This window comes from Sesamum indicum, linkage group LG6 (genome assembly GCF_026168435.1).
Source record: "Sesamum indicum cultivar Baizhima isolate 11 linkage group LG6, ASM2616843v1, whole genome shotgun sequence".
Classification (NCBI taxonomy): Eukaryota; Viridiplantae; Streptophyta; class Magnoliopsida; order Lamiales; family Pedaliaceae; genus Sesamum; species Sesamum indicum.
Genome location: NC_142662.1, coordinates 5423005 through 5445939, shown reverse-complemented (window position 1 = coordinate 5445939; position 22935 = coordinate 5423005). Strand labels below are relative to the sequence as shown.

The 22935-nt window shown below is 35.9% G+C and overlaps 5 protein-coding genes across 12 annotated transcripts; 4 read left to right on the top strand and 1 right to left on the bottom strand.

Moving 5' to 3' along the window:
- Positions 1–250: 250 nt before the first annotated feature.
- LOC105164960 (endonuclease V family protein) lies at positions 251–4451 on the top strand. 8 transcript variants are annotated; one of them, XM_011083812.3, is made up of 8 exons: positions 251–410; positions 502–790; positions 1384–1446; positions 1817–1856; positions 2323–2387; positions 2630–2746; positions 3171–3299; positions 4115–4451. In XM_011083812.3, exons 1-8 carry the CDS (start codon positions 343–345, stop codon positions 4160–4162), a joined length of 819 nt encoding a protein of 272 aa, XP_011082114.1. In that variant the 5' UTR covers positions 251–342; the 3' UTR covers positions 4163–4451. The 8 variants fall into 8 exon arrangements, with proteins under 8 accessions (XP_011082114.1, XP_020550708.1, XP_020550707.1 ...); XM_020695049.2 differs by having other exon boundaries at positions 2254–2387; positions 3217–3299; XM_020695048.2 differs by having other exon boundaries at positions 2254–2387.
- Positions 4452–8196: 3745 nt separating this feature from the next.
- On the top strand, positions 8197–10043 carry LOC105164961 (uncharacterized). The gene is made up of 5 exons (XM_011083814.3): positions 8197–8273; positions 8357–8440; positions 9095–9269; positions 9634–9732; positions 9814–10043. The coding sequence occupies exons 1-5, from the start codon at positions 8226–8228 to the stop codon at positions 9876–9878; spliced, it is 471 nt and encodes a 156-aa protein (XP_011082116.2). The 5' UTR covers positions 8197–8225; the 3' UTR covers positions 9879–10043.
- Positions 10044–10818: 775 nt separating this feature from the next.
- LOC105164963 (O-Glycosyl hydrolases family 17 protein) lies at positions 10819–13970 on the bottom strand. Its single transcript, XM_011083815.3, has 2 exons — positions 12843–13970; positions 10819–12080 (listed from the first exon to the last, which is right to left on the bottom strand). The coding sequence occupies exons 1-2, from the start codon at positions 13184–13186 to the stop codon at positions 10970–10972; spliced, it is 1455 nt and encodes a 484-aa protein (XP_011082117.1). The 5' UTR covers positions 13187–13970; the 3' UTR covers positions 10819–10969.
- Positions 13971–15873: 1903 nt separating this feature from the next.
- LOC105164964 (uncharacterized) lies at positions 15874–17630 on the top strand. Its single transcript, XM_011083816.3, has 4 exons — positions 15874–16034; positions 16320–16466; positions 16560–16774; positions 16944–17630. Exons 2-4 carry the CDS (start codon positions 16377–16379, stop codon positions 17188–17190), a joined length of 552 nt encoding a protein of 183 aa, XP_011082118.1. The 5' UTR covers positions 15874–16034; positions 16320–16376; the 3' UTR covers positions 17191–17630.
- Positions 17631–20783: 3153 nt separating this feature from the next.
- On the top strand, positions 20784–22906 carry LOC105164965 (uncharacterized). The gene is made up of 4 exons (XM_011083817.3): positions 20784–20946; positions 21263–21367; positions 21883–22097; positions 22464–22906. Exons 2-4 carry the CDS (start codon positions 21278–21280, stop codon positions 22738–22740), a joined length of 582 nt encoding a protein of 193 aa, XP_011082119.1. The 5' UTR covers positions 20784–20946; positions 21263–21277; the 3' UTR covers positions 22741–22906.
- The last annotated feature ends 29 nt before the right edge of the window (positions 22907–22935 follow it).

The following is a 22935-nucleotide window of genomic DNA, read 5'->3' as shown; positions in this document are numbered from 1 at the left end:
GCTGAAGCGTGAGGTACTGCCTTTCAAGGGTTTCTTTTTTTTCTTTTTTATTTCATTTTAGTAATTTATTTTATAGTTGGCGCTTTAGGCGGAGCACTCTCTTGAAAGATCTGGGCGACCCGACCCAAATGCTGATTTTCTTTTCACGGGTTTACCGTTATGGCAAATGGAGCGTGGCATTTTGTTATTTCTTCATTTTTCAGGGGGCAAAGCGCAAATTACTCTAAACGATTTACGATTATAAATATAGGCATACAATGTAAGAATCACTTTGACAACGGCAGAAGAACAGTTTCCTCTTCTTCTCTTCTTTTTTTCTGATTTCATGCTTCAACCATATCCATGGAAGAAGACGCTTCCACTTCAGGGAATAGCAACATCTCTCCCCAACTTGTGAACGAATGGATTGAGTAAGTTTCCGCAATTCCACTTTTTCGTGTTGCAATTTCTTGCTTTCTTGAATCCCTAGAATTTTTACTGATGGTTCTAATATCATTGCAGAATCCAAGATTCACTCAAGAAACGGCTGATAACAGATGACGAATTCGACTGGAAGTTACCCCCAATGAAAGACCAAGATTCTGAGGGGATGGAAGAAAATCAAGATTCTAACGTTGAAATCCTCAAGTATGTGGGTGGGGTTGACTTGAGTTTCTCAAGAAATGACTCGTTAATTGCTTGTGCAACCCTTGTGGTTCTGGACATTTCTACTCTTGAAGTCGTGCATGAAGATTCCTCCATTATTAAGCTCCGTATCCCTTATGTTCCTGGCTTCTTGGCATTCAGAGAGGTCTTATATATGAACCCCGTTTTCTTGTTTTTAGTTTTGTTATTCAGATTCTGATTCTTGATATGGTACACTTGATTACTTTTCTTGTGAATTCTTGTGTTGCATGCTTCTTGGTGAAATAACAAGTTTTTTTTCCTTCCTTTTTATTTATATATATATTTTTCATGTTTACTTCTGGTAATGCTAAACCATTTGTATTATTCTGAAATTTATGAATGCATTGTTCTATTTACATTGTGGTTGTTCATATGTTTGCCCTGTTTTTCCTTTTCATATGTGATGAAATTTTCAAGGAAAACTACGAGTTTTTGGGTCATTTCTTTGGGATTTAATTTCTGGTGTCATTGTTCTGCGATATCAAGTTTTCTGTAACTTCAGCAGATTCCTATTTCGAAACAATGTTCATTGTTATTTTCGTGTTGAATTTCTCCGTTGCATAGTCCTGTTGGTATCTTGGCCTGCTTTCTCTTACTTTCGTCTTTGGTTAATGAAAGGTTTTTGGTGAACAAATTATTATGTCTTAACTATGATTCTATTGATTTTGGATTTTTTCATCAGATTTCAGGAAATAATTTAATGTATTGTATTTTCAGGCACCAGTGCTTCTAGAACTTCTAAAGAAAATGGAGACGACATCACCTACATTGTATCCCCAGGTGACTAATTACTCTGTCTCATTCAGATTTTTAACATGAACTCATAAAAATGTGACATGGTGGAAGCCACATAACTGAAAAAATAGGTGTAAGTATCTACACTCACCAGTTCCCCAGCCACCAAAAAGAAAAACAAAAGGAAGATCAAAAAAGAGAAAGAAACAAGAGAGAGAAAAAACGACAGGAAGATAAAAAAAGAACTTATATTTTTGTATGATATTAGGTGATGCATATGTACATTTGTTCCTGAATTATACTTGGGAAAGATTGTTTAGCTTGTATATATGATCAGCTACAAAAAAATTTGTGTCCCTACAGTTGAATATTCACTGTACATTCACTTACACCTATTAGTCATGTATGTTGACAGGTACTGATGGTTGATGGCAATGGACTTCTTCATCCTCGAGGCAAGTCATTTTTCAATCTCTTGAAAAGATAAGGCATGACATTTTATGTGCATTCATCCTTGTAAGTAATGCTCCAACTAATGATATCCTTTTTGATTCCATGACTTTCCGGAACCCAGTCTTCTTTCATGTAGTCTTTCATTCAGCCTCCTGAAATAATTGAATTGGACAGTTCACATTGAGAAATCATTAACTCTCTTGTTTGGCTTGCCTTTGATTCGTCTTGACAACTTTGGTTTTTCTAAAAACTCGATTTACTCTCTTGTGTTGTCTCCTTTTCTTGTGAATTTATTATATTATAGTTATGGAATGATTTTATGGTTGGAAAATGTCGTTTATGACCCCTCTGGATGGTCATGGTTAATGTAGCTTTTCTGAATGTACATGGTTAATGCAGCTCCCTTTCTATGGATTTCATTGTTATGCCACTATTGGTCCTTACTGAAATCATTGGAAAGGTCTGCAGGCTTTGGATTAGCTTGTCATCTTGGAGTGTTGGCTGATCTTCCTACCATTGGGATAGGAAAGAATGTGAGTCTTGGCAACAATATTACTCCATGCATGTTATGTTTCAAAAATGTTATTTACTGGATCTGTATTTTACCTGTGTGAATGTGATACCAATTATTTTCTTTCTGTGTGTGAGGTTAGTGATATTTTCTCATGTCTTCTGCTAGAGATCCTTGGTTCACATGGGACCTTGGTTCTGAAAAGTTTTGGCTGCACTTGTTAATGTATGGAGTGATTACTAGCAATATGCTGATGTTTGTCAGTTGCACCAAGTTGATGGCCTTACGCAATCTAGAGTAAGACAAGTGCTTGAAGCTAATGGAAAGCCACGTAGTGATATCTTCCCTTTAATCGGCGACTCTGGGTCTACTTTAGGAGCAGTGAGTAATGTATTTGCTTTTTTTCCTACTATTATCTTTGATACCAATAAATTTCACCTATCTCCATCTTGATGCATACATGTGATTCTCTGAAATCTAATTCCTAAACCAATTTCTATTCCTAGTTGAGGAACCAACAGAACAATTTTTCTGAAGTGCATCCAGAAAGGTTTCTTGTTTATGTAGTATTTGTTGCTTATGCCTTTCAAAGAATGCTAGAACGCTTTATCTATATTGTTTTCTTCCATGTTTTTGTTTCTTCATAATTCTGTTTTAGTACAACGTACAGGGACAAAAACTGGTTGAATAGATGTCATATTATTTATAATCTCTCGGACAAGAGCTGTACCGGTAATCTAGTACCAGTTCTTGCAGTTGCAAGTTTTATATATTGATAGCACTATATTTAGTAAGTTTGATGCAGGCAATGTGGACAACTAAAAGCTCCCTAAAACCCATATTTATTTCAGTTGGTCATCGTGTATCTCTTCCGAGTGCCATCAAGATTGTCAAGTTGTTTGGTAGGTTTCGGGTTCCAGAACCCATCAGGCAGGTAAACTTCTAAAAGTAATTATAAAGCAAACTCTTTTAACAAATTGGTATAAGAGGTTGGACCATGTTGAACTTTACTATGGATGCGGTATTTCTTTACCCCCAACACGTGTAGCATGCAATTATAAGAGGTGCCACCTTACTTGATATATCATTTTCTGTTAATATATGTCACATGCATTTATTTGGTTCTTCACTTGAAGTATTAGTTAGTATATAATATCCATTTATTTGATTCTACAAGTGAAGCGTATAAGTCTAAAGTCTACCGTTTAGGCCTCAACTCTAAAGTCTCTCGCATCCAACACAATTAAAGTTGTCTCAAAATTCATAATCCTATGTATTCCAAATTAGACTGGTGAGAATGTGAAGCTTCCAGAGAAATTAGGCACACATTTGGGTTTTGTAGTGTACAAAGAAAAATACAATGGTTTTGTCATTTCTTGAATTTTAAATATGAGAAAAAAATTGGTAGAGAGGGAGTGGATAGGACAAAGGTTGCTTTTTTTGTTAGAAAATGACATTGAGGAAGAGATAGATATAAGCTTTGGTTCTTGATGATGTCAAAATGCATTCTTATAAGCAATCAATGTGAAACAGTTTTAGTTGAGTGATTAAATTTCAATTTCAACCTTTAGTTTCCCGCACTGTTTTTAATGTGATGATGTTATTTAGGTAAGCATAGAACTGAAAAATCAGATATCGACTCTAGCACCTTAAGAGTCTTAATAAACAAGTTTGGATGGATAATAGATTCCATGTTATAATTGTGATGCATATTACTGATAAAGACTCTCGTCTTTTTGTTTTCTTCAGGCTGACATTAGATCAAAGGATTTTTTTCGAAAGCATGGCTTAAGCTAATATCGATCATCGATTGACATAATGGAAGTGGCAAATCATACGGTACCATTTGAAGTTGATATCAAGAAAAGAGTTCGCCTGACGGACTTGTCTTGGACTTGCTTCATAATGACGAACCTGTTTCGGATTGTCTTCCAAGTATGAGCCTCATGGGTTTTCGAGGCTTTTGTTTATGTAAATTAGAACTCTTTGTTTATAGAACTTCGGCATTACTTTTATTATCTGAAAGATTGTACTTGTTCTTTTACCTAAAATAATAAAGATTGTTATTTGTTTTTTGCCCAAAAAAGTATAACTTCTGACTTACACATTTTGTTATTTCGATCAACTGGAGAAATGCAAGTGCATTGCTATTAAGCATAAAATTCTTTAGAAATATTAAATTTATATGTTTTAAATTGTAAGATTTATATATGCTTTACAATATTGATTCATAAAAAATAAGAGTTTATTTATTTTATTTGTTAGGACCTTCTATCAGCATGGAGGTATTGAGAAATTCGAGACTTGAAAAATACAGCATTAATGCTTTTTGCATTATAGAATTTATTAATTTATTTTATCTAATATGAGTTAAAAATAAAGAATTTTCTAGTAAAATAATGGGAGGCTTTTTTTTTTTTATCTATATGTTTCTCAACACTCTACTTAGCACACCTCCCTATTTGAGGCATGCTGATGTGCCGAGTTTGAGAAATACATGCCTAATGTTCTAATTATTTGCATTATATACTTTATTAATTTATTTTTCACAAAGAGAAATAAGAAAATAGAGAAAAATATAGTGAAAAATATGAGCTTTTTAAGTCTATCTGTTCAACACCATTCTCAGAGCACTTTTTGTCGCGAGCATAGTGATGTGTGAAGTTTGAAGTATACATATTTGACGCTCTAAATTTTTATATTGAATTTATTAATTTATTTTCTCTAATTAGGGTAAAAAATGGAGCAATGTGTAGTCAAGGATACAAGTTTTTTTAATTTTTTTGTTCAACGTTATTCTCAGCACATCCCAAATTAGTGGAATGTTGATGTGCGAATTTTGAAAAACACATCTTTTATGCTTTATTTTTTCATTGTATACGTTATTAATTTTATCTTACAAAGAAAAGTCAAAAATAGAGAATTTTGAAATAGCAAATATGAGTGTTTTAAGTTTATTTGTTCAACACAACGTAACTGCACCCTATATTGGTGGCATGTTAATGTGTGGAATCTGAAAAATACATCTTCAATGTTTGCATTATAAACTTTATTAATTTGTTCTCTTTGAGAGGAATTTGTAATAAAAGTAAGGAAGTTTTTTTAGTTTATTTATTCAACAATACCCTTAGTACACCCCATGTTGAGGGCATGTTGATGTGCAAGGATTGAAAATTACATATTTAATGATCTAAATTATTATTTATTTTATTAATTTATTTTCTCAAAGATGAATAAAAAATAGCAGAGTTTGTCATAAAAAATATAAATTTGTTAAGTTTATTTGTTCAATATTACCCACAACACACCTCATGCTGATGGCATATCGATGTGTGGAGTTTGAAAAAGATACATTTTTAATGCTCTAATTTTGAATTATGGACCATATTAATTTATTTCTTCTAAGAGAAGTAAAAAATAATATAATTTGTTGTAAAAAGTAGGAATCCCTTTTGTCCATTTATTTGACTCTACCCATGTGTCACTTTCTCTCTCAGTGGAATGTAATTCTCATATATTTTTTGTCTGTGCGGCGTCTCAGGTTACGCCTAACCTTCGACCAGCCTTTGCACATATCAGAGTATAGCGACAGTCCGTCGTGTGTCCTCGACACTGAAACTCGCTAGCGCGACATCTGAACGCCTCCCTGCGCGGCACCGCGTGCCCTTGCGCTCGCCTATCCAAAATGCCCATACTCGCCAAGGCTCTCAGTACTCATGCCTTAGCGTCACACACAATCTTGGAACCTGCCTACACATTGCTCAATGACAAGTAGCATCCTCGCTCCGCCTCAGCATTACGGCATTATGCATGCGCCCGAAACGCCCATCTCATGGCCAACACTCACTCGGTGCATCCTAGACGCACACCCTCGTCATGGCCACCTTCCATGCCTCGCCCGAGTAGGACCGCATCATAAGTTCGAGACCCATTCCATATGTCGACATCTTGCCTTGATCTCACACAGCATGCCCGACATGCATTCTTGCCTTTCGGCTTGGCTTCAAAATATGCCCACAGTGCGGCGTCGTCCCACGACCGCTCTTCTTTAGCCAACGAACCCCCATGGACGGCTAGAACTCGATAGCGCATTCCATGAGTTAGATCACGAGGTCTTGGAATGCTTGCCTCGATCACCCATTCGCACGAGAAGTGTTGCCCCTGATATCTCACAGCTCACGGGGCAACCTAGCGCGTCACACTGAGCCTCTGGGCCGTATCAGCGCCCAACGTAGGCCATCCTGGCCCTATGCTGCCCGTCAGGTTTCCAAGCCCTTCGGGAACTCTAGCACTCCTCTTTGAGCTGCCTTAGAGCCGGCTCTTGAAGGCCCCCATCATGCCCCCAAAGATTGCCTATTTAGTGCAGACGTTTTCTCAAGCTACTGCCGTCGTGCACAGGGAGGGCTGTCTGCATGCCTCCCTTATAATAGGCTTAAAAAGATTTCTCTTGTTCCAAGAGTAAAACACTGAAAGGGCTGAAGAGTGTATTTTTTCCGCATCTCCTTCGACCGACATCCAAATCACGTCCCGCTTAAACCATAGCGTAGCTTACGACTTCCATATCGTAACGATAGAGTTTCAGCCTCATCCAATCATCCATGGCTGAGGAATTGTCTCCATAATACTCTAAAGGTACAGTCTCGTTGCTGCACTGGCAGACTCTATACATCGTCATCGTTCCCTACTGAAACGAAACCGTCTACCTCTGAAACATCTTGGAAGTGCTCCCAACACTCCAAGGATCTCGCCAACGAAACAGTATTGCAAATCTCCAAGGACAAAACACTCTGCTCGAAAACCATTTGCGCTCTTGCGTGCTGGCCGGCATCCCCTAGCCGCCCGCACGTTCTCCATAAGTCACTGCCGGCCGTCTAACCCAAGGTGCAGCCAATGACACTTGTCACACCTGGTGGGGACATATTAATGTGCAGAATTTAAAAAATATATCTTTTAATACTCTAATTATATCATGTTCTTAATACATAATGAATGTGGATCACAGCAACATAGCCTTATGCAATTGAAAGTTAAGATCTCTAGAAAAAATTGAGGAGGCATTTTTTTTGAAGTTATAGTCAATGTAACCTTTGACTTTTGAATAATTTATTTAATTCTTTTCAAGAGTATTCTTGTTGTCCAACCTTCATATGAAGATAATCCTAATGGGTGAGAATACATAGATAACACATACTTGAATTTTGGTAAGTGCAACTTCCTTGAGGAAAAATCTCCATAACTTGATAAAAATAGTAAACTATTTTTTTTGGGAAGAAAATTAAAAAAAAAAGAGTAAAGTAGATTGAATACGCGAAAATTCATACAAAATAAAATTTCACCTTTTAAGCTGAATCTAAAATTAGACTGAATAATTTATCCCACCCTTTAAAACAGAACAAATATCATTAGGATTAAATTATAATCTACCTTCTGTGATATCTAAAATGAGAATTAACTCCTTGTGGAAAATTATTAGTAAATTATCCCTCTTTATTTTAAAAAATAAAGCAAATTACTTCCCTATCAATGGTTTATACAGGGGGTACTTTGCTTTATTTTCAAAATATAGAGGGTAATTTACAATTTTATTTTTTAATAGGGATTTTTTTTTTATTTTTCATATCACATGGACGTAAATTGCAATTTTTCCCAAAATATATCTAATCCATCACTCTGGTATTGGACTGAATATTTCATATCGGACTTAAACATTTTGAAAATAAACAAGAGATTAGGCTGAATATCAGGATAAGTATTCAACCCTTATCCAAAATAGCCCTAAAATAAGTATATATATTGCTAGTTTGTTGCAAACTCAAAGGGTTTGAGTTCAAACCTATCGTCACCTTTCTCCTCCGATCGAATGGCGCAAGATGACTGCAGTGCTCTCAAACATGCTGATAAGCCAAAGGTTCTTTTCTCTTCAGCCCATCCCCACAACACTAAAACAGTGTCAATGTACATGTTTTTCATGCATGTTCATGCCTTTTGCAGGAGCAGTTTGGCATAGGGACAGGCACCCGTCGATATGGCCTAAAATCCCCCCCGCCTACAGAATCACGTTCACAACCACCATTGGTATATACTTAAGATTTATCATAATATATTTATCTACTTTTTCTTTTTTCTTCTTGTTGTTGTCCGCGGTGATTGTGTTGAGAGATAGGATTGATTTACGATGAATCTTTTTTCTTTAAAAAAAATATTAAGCAATGAGTAGCTTATCGAGGCCGTGCAGTCGTACCGCTCCTTAGGTTGTAAGAATCAACACTACACAAATGCGCCGGGGTTGCCTCAGGAAAAATATTTCAAACCGTCAAATTAGTATAAGATGTGATAGTCGAAAGATGATATGAGAAAAGAGTCGAGTCTCAAATCAAACCTAGTATTATTTATGGTTCGACTTTTTTTTTTATAGATTTTAGCCATTTGTATGGACTTTGTGGGTATTTTAAATTCCCCACGTGTCTCATATCCATAGCCAATAAGTTGGATTAGATCGAGTTTATATAAAAGCATGTGAATTCTAAGTCTGTATAAATATTCTTTTTTTTTAGAGATTCATATTTTTAAAAAAAAATTATCATTTGAGTAGTGGAAATGATTAATAATAGTCTGTTATATCTTCCGATTTAGAAAGCATAAAGTTCGGATAAGATTATTAAAACCTCTTTTTTCTTAAAGAAATAGTATCTGGGAAACTATAAGTAAATCAAATTTCTTAATACATAGTTCCAGCCGTGGAGAGGCAGCCCCCCGAGCCCGAGGTCCGCAAGAGCAAGAAACCAGCTAAATTGGGCCTATGCTGGGCCTGGAATGCAAGCAGTCTTCCTGGGCTCTAGCCCAAGAGGTTGCGGCACCGGCGTTTTTCTTCCACGCAAAGTCGACTCCGACGTGCAATCCACCAGTAAGCCCACTCTTCCGCCTTCATATTTTTCCATTCATTGATATTGTCAATCATGTCAACAAAATCTAATTTAATTGATGAAATCGAAATTTCATTGCTCGTATCCCATTAATACGGGTGTTATTACATTCTAGTAGTAGCTGTTAAGTTTACAATATTTACATTTTGAGCCTCACTTGTTACGAATCTCATTTTTTGTCCTTATAACATTAAAAATATAACACTTTTGGCCCCATGCCACCATTTCTTTAGATGTTTAATGGAAAAAAATCATGTGGTGGTTGAGTTTTCAGACGGAACACTCAACAGCCATGTGCTAAACTCGTGACTTTAATTTAATTTTTTTTGTCGCATTGTCTTACAGATATGTCTCCAGTGTTGCTGCCTTTACGAGTGGTTCAAATCCTCAACCTTAACGTGCACAAACTTGGCCAGCTCCAGCAGACTAATAAGCCTCAAACAAGTGATCTTTTATTATGATTTTGGGTTTATTTATTTATTTATTTTGAATTTTAATTAAAAAAAAATGAATTTTGACATGCAGATGGAACGAGGAAGAAAATAGAAGAGAAGTCGAAGAAGAAAGAAGTGGAGATGAAGTTGATCTAGCTTTCTTGATTGATTGATTGATTGAAGCTATTTTTGTTCACAGCTCTGTACATATTGTTTTGTTTTTGCTGCTGAGCATATCCATCGTTATGTGTAAATTTAAATAAAGTAGCCATCAGAACTACATGCTTTGATCATTAATCCAGGTTTTCAGTTTTCTCTTTAGTTTCATTTATAATTCTATTTTTATTTCCATAATTTTATTTTTTATATAAATTGGTCATGACTCATTCAGATATAGGCGAAAAGAAAAAGTAGAATCGTTTGTTGTTTGAAAAATTATTAATATCTTATGATGTTTAATGAAATTACATAAGTTTTGGATGAGGTTTAGAATTGTCAACTTTATCTTTATTGTATTTTGTTTAAAAAAATAGAAATAAGACAATATGGATGGACGATTTTGAAAAAAAAATTAAAAATAAGTAAAATTATAATGAGAAAATTGCAATTTTGGTACCATTATGTAAGACTTGTTGCAACTTTGGTACCAAAATTTGAAAAATAGCTTACACAGGTACCACAATTCAGCCTCTGCCTGCAAATATGATAATATCATACTTTCTAATTTGTAGTTTAAGTACCGCCCTAAGAAAATTCTAGTCCGAACTAAGTTTGGTCGAACCAAATTAATTACATACACTTGCCTTGCATGTAACTGGTTACTTTTTTTTAACTGTACACCGATCACTCGACAAGTCTATTGCATTTGTATAAGATTGATTCGGATTTTATAAAACCAAATTCGGACTAGAATTTCCTATCCAGCCTGTAATTTAAGAATGCCTCCTTTTAGTACATTGTCCTTGTCGTTATTATATGGAATACTGTTGCCCTGCTCCAACAAGGTCTGATTTGCTTCTTAACCATAGAAATAGAAATTCTCCAAAGATTTTGATATTCCTGTTTCCGCAGAGAGCAAATGGAACAGAAAGCAATGTGGGATGACTTGATAATCAAGCCTTTCTGTATAAACTCATTGTAGCTGAAGTGGATAAAAATGAAGCTACAGCAGCAGAATACATGAAAACTGAGTAAGAACATGTGCATATGGCAAAAGAATGAACCAACTCTATCATGCTTTATGACCATTATAATAACAGCAGGGCTGACAAGAATACAAGAATTTGAACTAGAAAGCCCAGGGGCTCCGACGAGAGTCCACCGTTCCTCTGATTTGCAGCCGTCTGGATCATAATGTTGAACCTACACGTTCCAACAGAGGGGTCGGTGGTTGTGATCACTGATAGGTTTGGAAACCTGCAGGCACTCTCCAGCTGGTTGTTTATTTGGTAATAACTGTTAAATGCATATGAAATGTTCCGCTGGGCGTCCAAGTTCCCACAGGATGTCCCGTATCCAAGACTGGTGCAATCACCATTAGCGCATGCATAGCTCACACTGAGCGCCACTTGCGGGTCCTCAAGGTTGGCCGAGGGTGACAAAACACACCAGCGCCTTGGGAGATAGTGAACATTGCTGGCTGGAACTAGACTATGGGAATTTGAGCTACCAAGGCTGAGATTGTACTTTGGAGTCCCATCATAGTTGAAGATACCCCAGTGGCGTTCAAAGTTACCTGGTTGTATGCTTTTGGCGTCCTCGTCGATAAGGCTAAACAAATAGGCATCAATAGGGCCCGGTCTCATGGGAGTGCCTGCGTTCATATGGGACATGAAACCTTGGTTGAACCTTTGTGCATATCCTATATTTGCATTGCGATCTCCATCAGTCGGCCACCCAATTTCTCCAACGATGATGGTCATGTTTCCAAATCCATTTTTCTGCAGGGCCCAAACGAGGGTGTCGTAGTTGGCATCAAACACATTGGTGTAGGTTCTCCCATTGTCAACAATAGGGGATGAGTATCCATCGAAGAAGGCATAATCCACCGGGAAGTTGGGATCGTTATAAAGACTAATGAAAGGGTAAATGTTGACGGTGAATGGAGCTCCATTAAGGCTCAAGAAACTAACTATCTGCACCATAAGATCATGGATATTGGCTCTGAAGTCACCGGTAGAGGGCTGTTCAGTCGAGCTCTGGTAGACATCTGCATTGAGTGGAACAGTTACTTTCACCCGATTCCCAAGGCCGGCCTTAATTAGGGCCGCCTGAATATTCTGAAGAGCCGGTAAAGTTGTGGCCTGGAAGGTTCCATTGTATGTCGATAGGAAAGGTTCATTTCCAACTGCAACGTACCTTGTAAAAGGAAAATCTACATTTAGCAGCACAAAAAGCCAGAATTCGAAGTTTTTTAATATTTCAAATGATCAAGAAAACAAATACAGGAGTTGATAGCTTGAGATATATGTGAAATATATGAAAAATATGAAGAGCAGAATAAGTTGTTGCTGACAAGAACACAGTTTCAACTCTCAACAACTAAAATTCAGTCATAAAGAAGAGCATCTCTAATTTATCACTAACAAAACCTACTGTATCAGATACAGGATTGAAGAGAGTTGAAAGCATTTTAGACTGCAAAACTAAGAAGATCAAACGCTGGGATGATGTCATAGTCACTCCACTTCGTTCAAGTGTTGTTATTCAACTCTTACTCACCGATGACCCCGAAGGCAGTTTTTGATGAGTTCTTAATCATACAAATCAAGATTCTTGCAAACATGGACATCTTGCAATAACAAGAATCACACCTCAGCTCAGATGAGAATATGATCACTACTATTGATTCAATAAGAGTCAATAATATGCTAAGGATGCTGAATTCGCGAAGAAGAACACAATCCTTAGATGAGTTTCTTTAACATCATCAAGATTGGACAGAATGACAAGAATCACATGTCAGCTCAGAGTATAGGCAAACTCAAGAATATAATCACCGTTGTCGGCCGAATTAATTAGCTCAAAGCACTTGTCCAAGAATTAATATCAACTGAAAAGCAGAATTCTTTTGTGAACAAGTATGTGACTGTACCACGTGGAAGAGAAGCAAAAATTCACCTGATATCAACACTATTAGATGAGACATGTGCAGATACATTCCTCTCCACCCATCTCTCAGCAGCATCCACACTGTTAGCAAGAGTGGACAACATATCATTTGGGATCCCCACCATCACTTCAATTCCTGACCCACTGAGGGCATTAAGAACAGTTGCCTCAGCATCAAACAGTTTCACCTTCTGAATTCCATTGTCTTTCAGCAGCTTCACAACAATTGAAGGGTGCAGAGGATGAGTTGCTTGTGTTCCCCAGTTGGCCCCAATACTTTGCACAGTATTCACCATGAAAAACAACACAACTCCTGTGACTGCAAAGCCATACTTCATGCCCAAAAGACCCATAAAAAACCGGCTATTCAGACACCTCAAAACTGAGTAACTTTACAGTTAGGAACTGTAAAGGGCCTTCAAGAGTATTAGCAAAAATTAAGGTATTGACAGCTCAAAAAGCTCAAAATTGAGAAGTATCTCAAGATTAATGATCAGTTTTTGGGGAAAAATCACTCTTTTGCCACAAAACTGATGGACTGGATATGGCTTATGCTCTGGGTTTTGAGCTCCGACTCCTAGTAAAGTCACAAAACTAAAGAAAACCATCAACAGGGAAAGAGGGCACCTTCCAAAAATCCAAGAAACAACTTTTCAACAGTGAAATTCAATCCAGGAGAGAGAACAAGAAAACCATATACTCAAGAACGAGAAGAACTAGATTAAGGCCGGCCAATTTTGTGATGAAAGAGGTAATAAAGGTCTGGATATATGATCCTGAGCTATATGTAGGAGCTCAGAAGGGCAAGAAGAAAGCCAGCTAAACCTGATGTAAAGACAGAAGCTTGCCATACCATTATCATACCAGTCAACATTAAAATATAAAGAGCATTAGGCTGGAATAATTCAAGTATATTTATTTCTATTATATTTAGCAAGAAGCGGTAGTTAGACCAGAAATTGATAAAAGGACAATGATTATCTATTTACAGAGGATGTCTCAACCTGATCATGTTCTCATTATTTTTTCCAAAAGTAGCTCTAGCATTAATTGATACTATACAGACAGGGTTTGAACAGACTTTTGTTACATGTGGGGGTCTCTCTCTATTCTCTATCCCCACAGATATTTTCTTTGTGGGATTTTTGATGGGAATTCTTACATGTGGTGCATTGCAGAGCAGTTGAGAATACAAAGATTGAGTTTTTTTTTTACTTTTTTTTTTGTTGTAGTAAGAATGATAGCCAGTTCAAGAAAGGAATCAGACAAGAGTGCTTTACTTGTTCTGTGGTTTAATGGGGAAGGCATTTTTGTGGTTGAAACACGTAGACCAGGCCCCGCCAGCCCCCCAATCAATATTATACAGGGATGAATGAAAACGAAAGAGAGTTCTTTATTCTTTGTGTGTAGAGAATTCTATTAATTAGTTATACTTATTTAAAACTAGTTAACTAAATACAAAGATTGCTTAGGAAGATGAAAGCTCAACTTTTCACATTTTTTTCCTTCAATAAAATCCAAACTTTGCAAGGTTTGTTTAGACTGTTCTTTTAGCAAGGCTTATATTCATTTTTGCTAATGATGGTATGTGAAAGATTGTGAAACATTATTTTAGTTTCATACGATATCGGGTTCAATATTTTTAGTTTTTTAATATTTTAAATAATTTTAAAATTGGAAAAACTCAACATATTTAATTCTATGTCGATATTTCTGAAATAGTCCTAAAATTGAAAAACTCAACTCATTAGTCCTATGCCTTACAAGATTTTCAAAATGATCCTAAAATTGAAAAAACTCAACACATTTAGTCCTATTGGCACCATAAAGATTTAAAAGCAGAGCAGTAATATTAAGAATCCCCAATTATGTCAACGGGGGGCCGGGGGAATATGAATTTTTATATTATTTTTTTTAATATCAATAAATTTGGTTAATTTTGACTAATGGGGATTTATTTATTAAACCAAATAAAAGAAGTACTAGATGTAATTTTTCAAACTATACAGACTTACATGTAATTATATTAAATTTTAAAAAATAGCGTGTAATTATCTCTAATACTTTTATCCTTGTAAGGAGGGAAACGTCATATACAAAGTTAAAAGAATGTAACTATAATGAAATATTGTTCTTGAATTATAATTGGCATCAATATTGGCTCATTACAACTAATTAAGATGTCCGCCAAGTGATAAGTATTTCTTCTCCAATTAACAAGCCTAATATATTACCAACTTAGATTTCTTTTTAAGAAGTCAATAGAAATTTAATTATTTTAGTTGGATATATTCTTGAATGTTTTCAATTTTTGTTATATATACTCTTGGGAGAAAGATAAATACAATAACTAATGAAGGGAGGAACATTCGTTGTATTAAGCACGACTCTTCAACAAGACTATGTATGATAGCGATGTAGACAAGCGTCACACATTAATTATAGAGGAAAAGTTTGAGTGGTTTATAAACACAATGCCTCCTCTTATTAGGAAAACGCTTTTTAAAAACAAAATCGTGAGGCTCATACGAATTCAAAACGAGCGATACTTCGCGCAACGAGGTACTGATGGAGTCGCGAGCAATATCGTGTGGCGATGTCTGTGGGAATGAGACCATATGCCTCTCCCAAGCCCTTTGTTTGGGGACTAATGATGTATGCAAGGGTCACAATTATTGGACACAAGGAGCTTAAATGGTTTATAAATCCCAAGACCTCGCATTTTTAGGACAAAACCATAAGGTTTATATAAACTGATGATACTTTGCAACAGGAGGCCAATCAAATCACAAGCTATATTAAATAGTAAAACTGAATACTTGATGGTCAATTGCATAAAAATTAATGGCAGAAAATTCCAGAGAATATTTGACTAATATTAGCTGATCAAGAGCTGCTAGTACAAGTGAATATTCAAGAATTGGATGCAGAAAAATAAGGGGACACAAGCCTTTCTAGTATGGCACATTTTGGGGGCAAAGGATGGCTGGAAGCCCCTGAATATAGCAAAATTCCCCATGAAAGCATGAATCCAACCCAACAAATAACTCCAGATTCATACCTATTTTTATTATTTAAACAACCTTCTCAAGGCTTCCTGCAGGACTCATTCTGAACAAGGAGCCAACAAAGGTTTCCAGGAGGGAGGCGTTCAACCAGTTTTCCGATTCTCCTGCAACCCCGACAACCATACGGTGCAACGTAAGGCCGGTCTACTTCTCATTCGTATTATTTCTTCATGTTTTCATTCGATATATGTTAATTGACACGCAAACTAGATGTTCTTGATGTAGTTTTTCATCCTACGTACTCGTAGTATTTTGTTAATTATGCACAATGTTTCTGCTGAACAATGTAAGTTTGCATGATTCTGATTGTACGAAACGATTCAAATTTGCTTTTAATTACATCTTGTTTCGTTCTTCATGTTGCTAATCAACCAAATTCTGGAGTTTGTGCTAAGCATGTATAGATTGTCTCTTGCAGAGGTTGGGGTGAAGGAAAAAGGACATATAGTGGTTGAAAGCTTCTTGTACACATAAAATGGCCGTTACTCCTATGCAGTTTGCGATGGTTGTGACCGTCCTCGGCCTAACATCCTTCTTTTTTGGGATCTTTGCAGAACTGAAAAAGGTATGCATATACATTATCAACATCTTCACAAACACTTTGCTATGTTACTACTATTCCATTGCTAAATTGAACATAACATTTTTCTGTTTGCAGCCAGCATCAGGGCATGCGATTTCAGGGAAAGGAGTAGTCATCTGTAAATATCCATCCAACCTGTCGGTGGTCTACGGTTATATCTCCACTGCATTCCTTGCAGCAGCCTGTGTTGCTGGATATCACTCCCTCCTTTATCCATACAAAGGCAGAGCAGTTCCACGGACTGCGATTTTCTGCTCCCGTTGGTGCAACTCTTACTTCTCTGTTGCTTTGTAAGTCTCCGTGCCATTACATTCCCTTCTGCATCCAAGAAACGAGACATCCCCTGAAATTTGAGCAGAAATCTTGAATTTTTAATAAAAGGGCTTGTCGTAACACGTCTAAACGTTAAAGATAGTTACAACTAACGCATTTTTTCTTATTATACGGTAATATTTACAGGGCTACAACAGCGGTTGCTGCAGCATTTCTGTTGTGGCCTACTGTCCAAGAACATATTCACCATATTCACAACGTTCACACGGACCTCGAATCTACATGCCCAACTGCCAAAACTGGCATACTTGGTGGTGGTGCATTTATGTCCCTTAACTCAGTTCTCTTCTGGTTAGTGTCTCTAATGCTCGTCATGAATGCACGAGAGGACTACTTTGAGCTCGAGGAAAATGAAAAGAAAGAGTATATATGACATCTCATCCTGACAAGAATCACGACAGACACATATATGTCGTGTTACGTTTATTTCTTTCACATAGTTTAAGGTCTACTATGTGGAAAACTATGTGAAAATTTTAGCTATGTGCGGGTTCGTTCTTCTGTATATAATTAGCGCGACAGCGCTGTTATAGGATTAGTTTTTCGATTTTTCGTTCTTTCATGAAGGATTTCTATGTCAAGACTGTTTGGACTGGTAATTTGGATCAGGATCATTCAGCAGCAGCCTTGGAAGAGAAATCTTTGTTCATAGGATTGATTAAGTTAAGGACTTTGTTACTTAGTTTATTTTGAGTTACTAGAATTACTATTTTCTTCTAAGTTGTGATAGTTTTCTAGTAACAATGATCACTTGCTAGCTTTAATGATTTAAGTTGTAATGTTAGAGGAATTGCTATGTTAGTTCTTTTTTTTTATTTATTTAAATAATAGATTATAATTTTCCTATAGATTTGTTTGAGGTTTTTCTTGTAAATAAGGTATTTGAATAATTGATGGACTATCATCAATATAAGTAAATGATATGTTGAATTCTATCACAAAGAAATTTTTTTTAGAATTCTCGTCTTAAATTAGAATAACTCAAATCAGGTTAAAAAAATAATATCAAGTTGCTTTCGACATAAACATTTTAAGAACGTCAACCAATTGTGTGGCAATTAGTTTGAACAAAATTAAACTAGTCAGTCATGTGGTAATAGTTGTTTCATCTAAGGATAGCAAGTGCTACCACATGCTCACCACTGTCTAATAGGAAATTTTTTTACTTAAATTAGATTAGTTGAACCAAACTAATTATAGAACAACTATGATATATTTGTCATGTGATTGGTTACTTTGTTTTTACCTATATATCACTCACATTATAAATATATCAAATATGCCATATAATTTATTCAGATCTTGTAGGGTGTTAATCCCTCCAATAAACAACCTAGAAACACAAACCCTAACCAAACTATTACAAAGAACAGTGGGTACGAAACCCTTAAATTACAAACCAGATATATACAACAATATAATGAAATTTACAGATTTTAAACAAATTACAGGTCTAAAATACACAACAAGAAAACAACAAGTATTTAGGCTCAGAGAGTAGACCCAATAAATTAGAAAGCCAACAACCACAAGAGGCTGGCAACTATTCCTCACGGTTGCTCATAACATCCAACAACTAAATTTTTCTTAGCCACAAAAACCCACCAGTAAGGTTTTTCTTAGTTCACAGATAGCTTAGGAATATTAGAGGAGGGTGAAGAAGAGACAGAAATATCACAGCCGTTAGAAAAGCCAGAGGCCATGGAGGCTTTTTATAGAGGCAAGACATTAAAGCGACAGAGGGATAGAGGCGGAGGATAGAGGGTTTCAAGGCCATCTGAAAACAATGGGGAGAAACTACAGGTAGAGAGAGATGAGGGAGAAGAAGGGTTAGAAAGGGAGAGAAGACAACTGAGAAGGAGGGATTAGGGTTATGGTTAGATATAAATAGGACGGATACCTGGGTCGGGCAGGACAAGACTAATGGGTCAAGTAGGATGGGCATATTGATGAGCCCTCTAGGTGAGAAAAGAAATGGATCTGGATTGGGCCTACCATAAAGAGGTCATGGACCATTAATTCCAACAGATCCGATAAAATGCGATCTGAATTAGAATTTTTCATTCAAATAATTGCTCCAAAAACCATATGCAATTGCTTGTTTGGGACCATCAGCCTTGCCCCTACACTCCCGCCTTAGGTGTTATTTGTGGAAGCAACCTTGTGCGGATACACATGCAGGTTGCTCAGCATGGTAGGCACCACTTGGTCTGTGCACGAGCGCGTTGGCTACCTTGCACGCACATGATGTCTCTGCTCATATTGCCCACACGACGTGCGTGCGGCAAGCCCACCCGCACATGTCACCGCCTAACACTACCATCAAGTATGCCTCCAATACGTTCAACAATGTGTCATGAACTAGTCAATTGATACTGCATTATACCGACACCGTCTGCACAGTGGCATGCAAACCTACCATGTTATGTATAACGATGCCCCTAGGAAAATTTTAGTTCGGATTCAATTCGGTCGAATTTGAACCAATTATATAGTAAGTGCAATACACTTGTCGTGTAATTGGTATACAATTTAAGAAAAGTGACCAATTATATATCAAATTAATGTGATACACTCACCCTATAATTAGTTTGACTTGATCAAACCTGATTCGAATAAGAATTTTCCCAATGTCCTAAAGGGTTAATAATAACGAAGTTGTCCACCATTTCTCAATCAACAAGCAAAATGTACTATTGGTATTGTTGATAATTTGCCGCTCTCACTCAAATTCAATTGTGTTCGGATTTAGTTCATTTTTATTATTAATAATATATATGATTAATTATATTTAAATCCCTTCTAAAATTTCAAATTTACACTTTCCCCCATAAAAGAAAGTTACACTTGCACGCCTTCTAAAAATCTACTATTTGCACAGAGTAAAAAATGATGTTAGTAAAAAGATTGCATAAATCTCACTTTAACTCTAATTTAACATTTTTATATAATAATTTTTTATTTGATTGGAGAAAAATATAATGATGTTAACCTAACTATATATATTATGTTTATCATAAATACAAAAACATACATAGAAATATTAAATTAGAGGCAAAATTGAGAAGCTATGTAATATTTTTTATACTAGTGTTATCATTTTCCTTGGAGGTCTTTTGAGAGGATATAAATATAACTTCAAAAAAAATTAAAAAAATATATAATTTTATATTTTTTTAAAAAATTAAATATAATTAACCCTAATATATATATATCGTTCCCACCTCCCAATAGAAAAAAATTAATTTCTAACTATTTATTTTGGTCAAAATTTTTAGAATCATATCCCTGAATCAACAGATTTTGATAACTTTCTAAACATGATTATTTCGTTATAAATGTTACACGCAATTATGTCCACCATAAATATTAATATACAAGGATGATTACACTTACTTTGAGGTTTGATGCAATTATAGGAACATTTTGTTATTTATAAAAATTATATTTAGTATCCTTTACGTTTGTTTTTGTTCAAGAAATAGATTTATTATTTTGTCGAAATTAATCAAATTTATTGATATTAACAAAAAAACTAAATGAAAAGTTATATTTATCCCTCGATCGACTTATTATTGATATATTACAGGTCAAACAAATACCTCTTCACATACATTGCGCGTGAAGATTTGTAAGGTAATTTGATAAAATAAAAATATTTATTTGACTACAATAAGTTAGTAATAAGTCAATTAAAAATATATATATATATTGTAAGTTGTAACTGACATATATATTGATATTGCCTACATATTAGAACCATAAATTAAATAAATTATTTAATGAGGGATATAAATTCCAAATTCCAGATATGAATATTGAAGTTACCCTATAGGTACATCCCACCTCCAGTCAAATGTTAATCTACCTTAATTTGAGTCCAGGTACATCCCGTGGTATGCGATCACACGGAATCCCAGCCCCTTTGGAGAAAGGAATCAAGTAGAATCCCGTAATTACTGAAATTCTCAACTAAAAAGTAAAAAAGCAGTCAATGTCTGCTATCATCTAATCGACTACTACTTGCCCTTTATCTTCTACATTACTTCTCTCCAAGGCGTTGAAATTTTTGTAGAGAGAGAGAGAGAGAAGATCTGATACCCTTCTAATCAATTCTTCGGGGCTACAGGTAAAACACGCTTTTATGCTTCCGTTCTTCGTTCTTTGTGTGGTTTCTTGATTTTTGATATCTCTATTTCAATGTTGTTTTTCTTTAAAGGGGTGTTGTTGATCGGCGAAAATATTACAGTGGGCTGATTTTTCTTTTTATTCAAAGTTGTTGTTTACCTGTTTGTGCGAGAAAGTTGTAGATTTAGTTAAACAAGGAACGGAAAAGAGGAATTCTGAAAAAAAATATTTATAAATTTTTGAACCCACATTATGGTTTTATTTTTTTTATTTATGATTTTTGGTTCTTCTGAATTTTGTTCTGTAAATTGTTACAGGTGAATTCAGGAGTAATGGCCTTTACTGTGAAGCAAATGTCCCTGATTGTGGCAACACTTGGGGTATTGTCCTTCATATTTGGAGTTATTGCTGAAAACAAGAAGGTAATCTTTTTATCTGAGGAAAGATGAAATCTTTGATGCTTTTATCCTGTGCCTTTTACAGTTTACACAAATGATGTTTTTTGTTCTTTCTTTCTCTTGGGATTGAATGATGATGGCTTAACTGTTTTTGGTGGGCTTGGTTATAATTTTGATTGGTGTTTGCATTTTCAATTGTATTTGGATGGTTTTTGTGTTCACCATCTGGTGAGCCTTGATTAGCTGGTCAGATGTGCTGATATTAGATTGAACAGAAAGTATAGTCGACGAAAGTTTTTCTTACCAATTTAAGAGTTTGAGTTGCATCTAGGCATAAATGATTCAAGAATGTGGCATGTTGTGGCTTTCTTCGGGAAGTTATTTTGCAACTTATACATCGGTTTGATTTGCAATGGCTCCTAATCCAACCAATTTCCAGCGGAGAGATTGATGAATTTGCCTGATTGAGTATATCAATGTAATTGATGTAATTTATATCCACCTGCTTTTCTCTTATTTGTACTGCTTGAATTTTACAGCCTGCATCTGGCACTACCATAACCGGGAAAGGTGTTGTCATCTGCAAATATCCATCTGATCCGACTGTGGTGTTGGGATACTTGTCTGTTGCATTCCTTGCCGTCTGCACACTTGCTGGTTACTTTTCTTTATTCTACCCCTACAAAGGGAAGTCTATTCCCAAGGCGGTTTTATTCCAAAACAAAGGCTTCCTTGTCTTTGTCAACATTGCCGTGTGAGTATATATGCTTGTCCATTCACATATGAGCAAAGCCCTTTGCTTTTGTCTTGAGTTTGATGGCTCTTTCTGTTTATATTATATTCCTCTTGTCTCGTTTATCCTTATCTGGTCGTATAAATTGGTCCATCATTACATTATACAATTAAACGAGATATTTGGGGTTGTGTGGATGATGTTGAAGTCGGGTAATAAGTTTATCAACACCCTGACAAATGAGGAGCAATGAATTAAAAATACAGGCTATAGCTAGCCAATTTCTTGCTATTCTTTACTCAGTTTGGAAGAGTAACTTACCGTTTAATAGCCTTCTTTCCACTGTCCGCTCATTCCTTTTTTGATTTCTTTGCTTCCCTGTTGAAGGTTCACGACCGGATTAGCGGCAGCAATGTTGATATGGCCTACAGTGACTGAACAGCTCCACCAAATTCACAACGTTCATCACAATTTGGAAACCGAGTGCCCTACAGCCAAGACCGGCATTTTGGGCGGAGGAGCATTTCTGTCTCTGGATTCCTGCCTCTTCTGGTTGGTTGCTTTGATGTTAGCCGACAATGCTCGTGCCGATTACTTTGAGGAGTCGGATGAAAAAGTTGCAGGCAGTTACGGTGCTGATGAGCTTTTCAAGGCCAGTGCTTGAGTTGTGTATTCTAATTCATTTTCCCTCCAGACTTGGATATTAGCTTTCAACTTTCCCTTATATATATGTGATGACTTTTAAGAATTAACAGAACCATCTGAAGTGTACATATTTGGATCGATCTTACATTATTCTATTCTTATTTGTATATCAGTGCATTTTGTGATTTTTGGTCATACTTAATTACATCTTACA

What these genes read in the sequence shown, in the direction of transcription:
- LOC105164960 (XM_020695048.2), top strand. Translation starts at nt 343, where the DNA reads ATGGAAGAAGACGCTTCCACTTCAGGGAATAGCAACATCTCTCCCCAA. An exon ending in CACCTACATTGTATCCCCAG is followed by an intron (nt 1,447 to 1,816) that starts GTGACTAATTAC and finishes GTATGTTGACAG; the next exon opens with GTACTGATGGTTGATGGCAA. An exon ending in TGGACTTCTTCATCCTCGAG is followed by an intron (nt 1,857 to 2,253) that starts GCAAGTCATTTT and finishes TGGTTAATGCAG; the next exon opens with CTCCCTTTCTATGGATTTCA.
- LOC105164961 (XM_011083814.3), top strand. Translation starts at nt 8,226, where the DNA reads ATGGCGCAAGATGACTGCAGTGCTCTCAAACATGCTGATAAGCCAAAG. An exon ending in AACATGCTGATAAGCCAAAG is followed by an intron (nt 8,274 to 8,356) that starts GTTCTTTTCTCT and finishes TGCCTTTTGCAG; the next exon opens with GAGCAGTTTGGCATAGGGAC. An exon ending in GACTAATAAGCCTCAAACAA is followed by an intron (nt 9,733 to 9,813) that starts GTGATCTTTTAT and finishes TTTGACATGCAG; the next exon opens with ATGGAACGAGGAAGAAAATA.
- LOC105164963 (XM_011083815.3), bottom strand. Translation starts at nt 13,186, where the DNA reads ATGGGTCTTTTGGGCATGAAGTATGGCTTTGCAGTCACAGGAGTTGTG. An exon ending in TCTAATAGTGTTGATATCAG is followed by an intron (nt 12,081 to 12,842) that starts GTGAATTTTTGC and finishes TCCTTTTACAAG; the next exon opens with GTACGTTGCAGTTGGAAATG.
- LOC105164964 (XM_011083816.3), top strand. Translation starts at nt 16,377, where the DNA reads ATGGCCGTTACTCCTATGCAGTTTGCGATGGTTGTGACCGTCCTCGGC. An exon ending in TCTTTGCAGAACTGAAAAAG is followed by an intron (nt 16,467 to 16,559) that starts GTATGCATATAC and finishes TTCTGTTTGCAG; the next exon opens with CCAGCATCAGGGCATGCGAT. An exon ending in TCTTACTTCTCTGTTGCTTT is followed by an intron (nt 16,775 to 16,943) that starts GTAAGTCTCCGT and finishes TAATATTTACAG; the next exon opens with GGCTACAACAGCGGTTGCTG.
- LOC105164965 (XM_011083817.3), top strand. Translation starts at nt 21,278, where the DNA reads ATGGCCTTTACTGTGAAGCAAATGTCCCTGATTGTGGCAACACTTGGG. An exon ending in TTATTGCTGAAAACAAGAAG is followed by an intron (nt 21,368 to 21,882) that starts GTAATCTTTTTA and finishes TGAATTTTACAG; the next exon opens with CCTGCATCTGGCACTACCAT. An exon ending in GTCTTTGTCAACATTGCCGT is followed by an intron (nt 22,098 to 22,463) that starts GTGAGTATATAT and finishes TCCCTGTTGAAG; the next exon opens with GTTCACGACCGGATTAGCGG.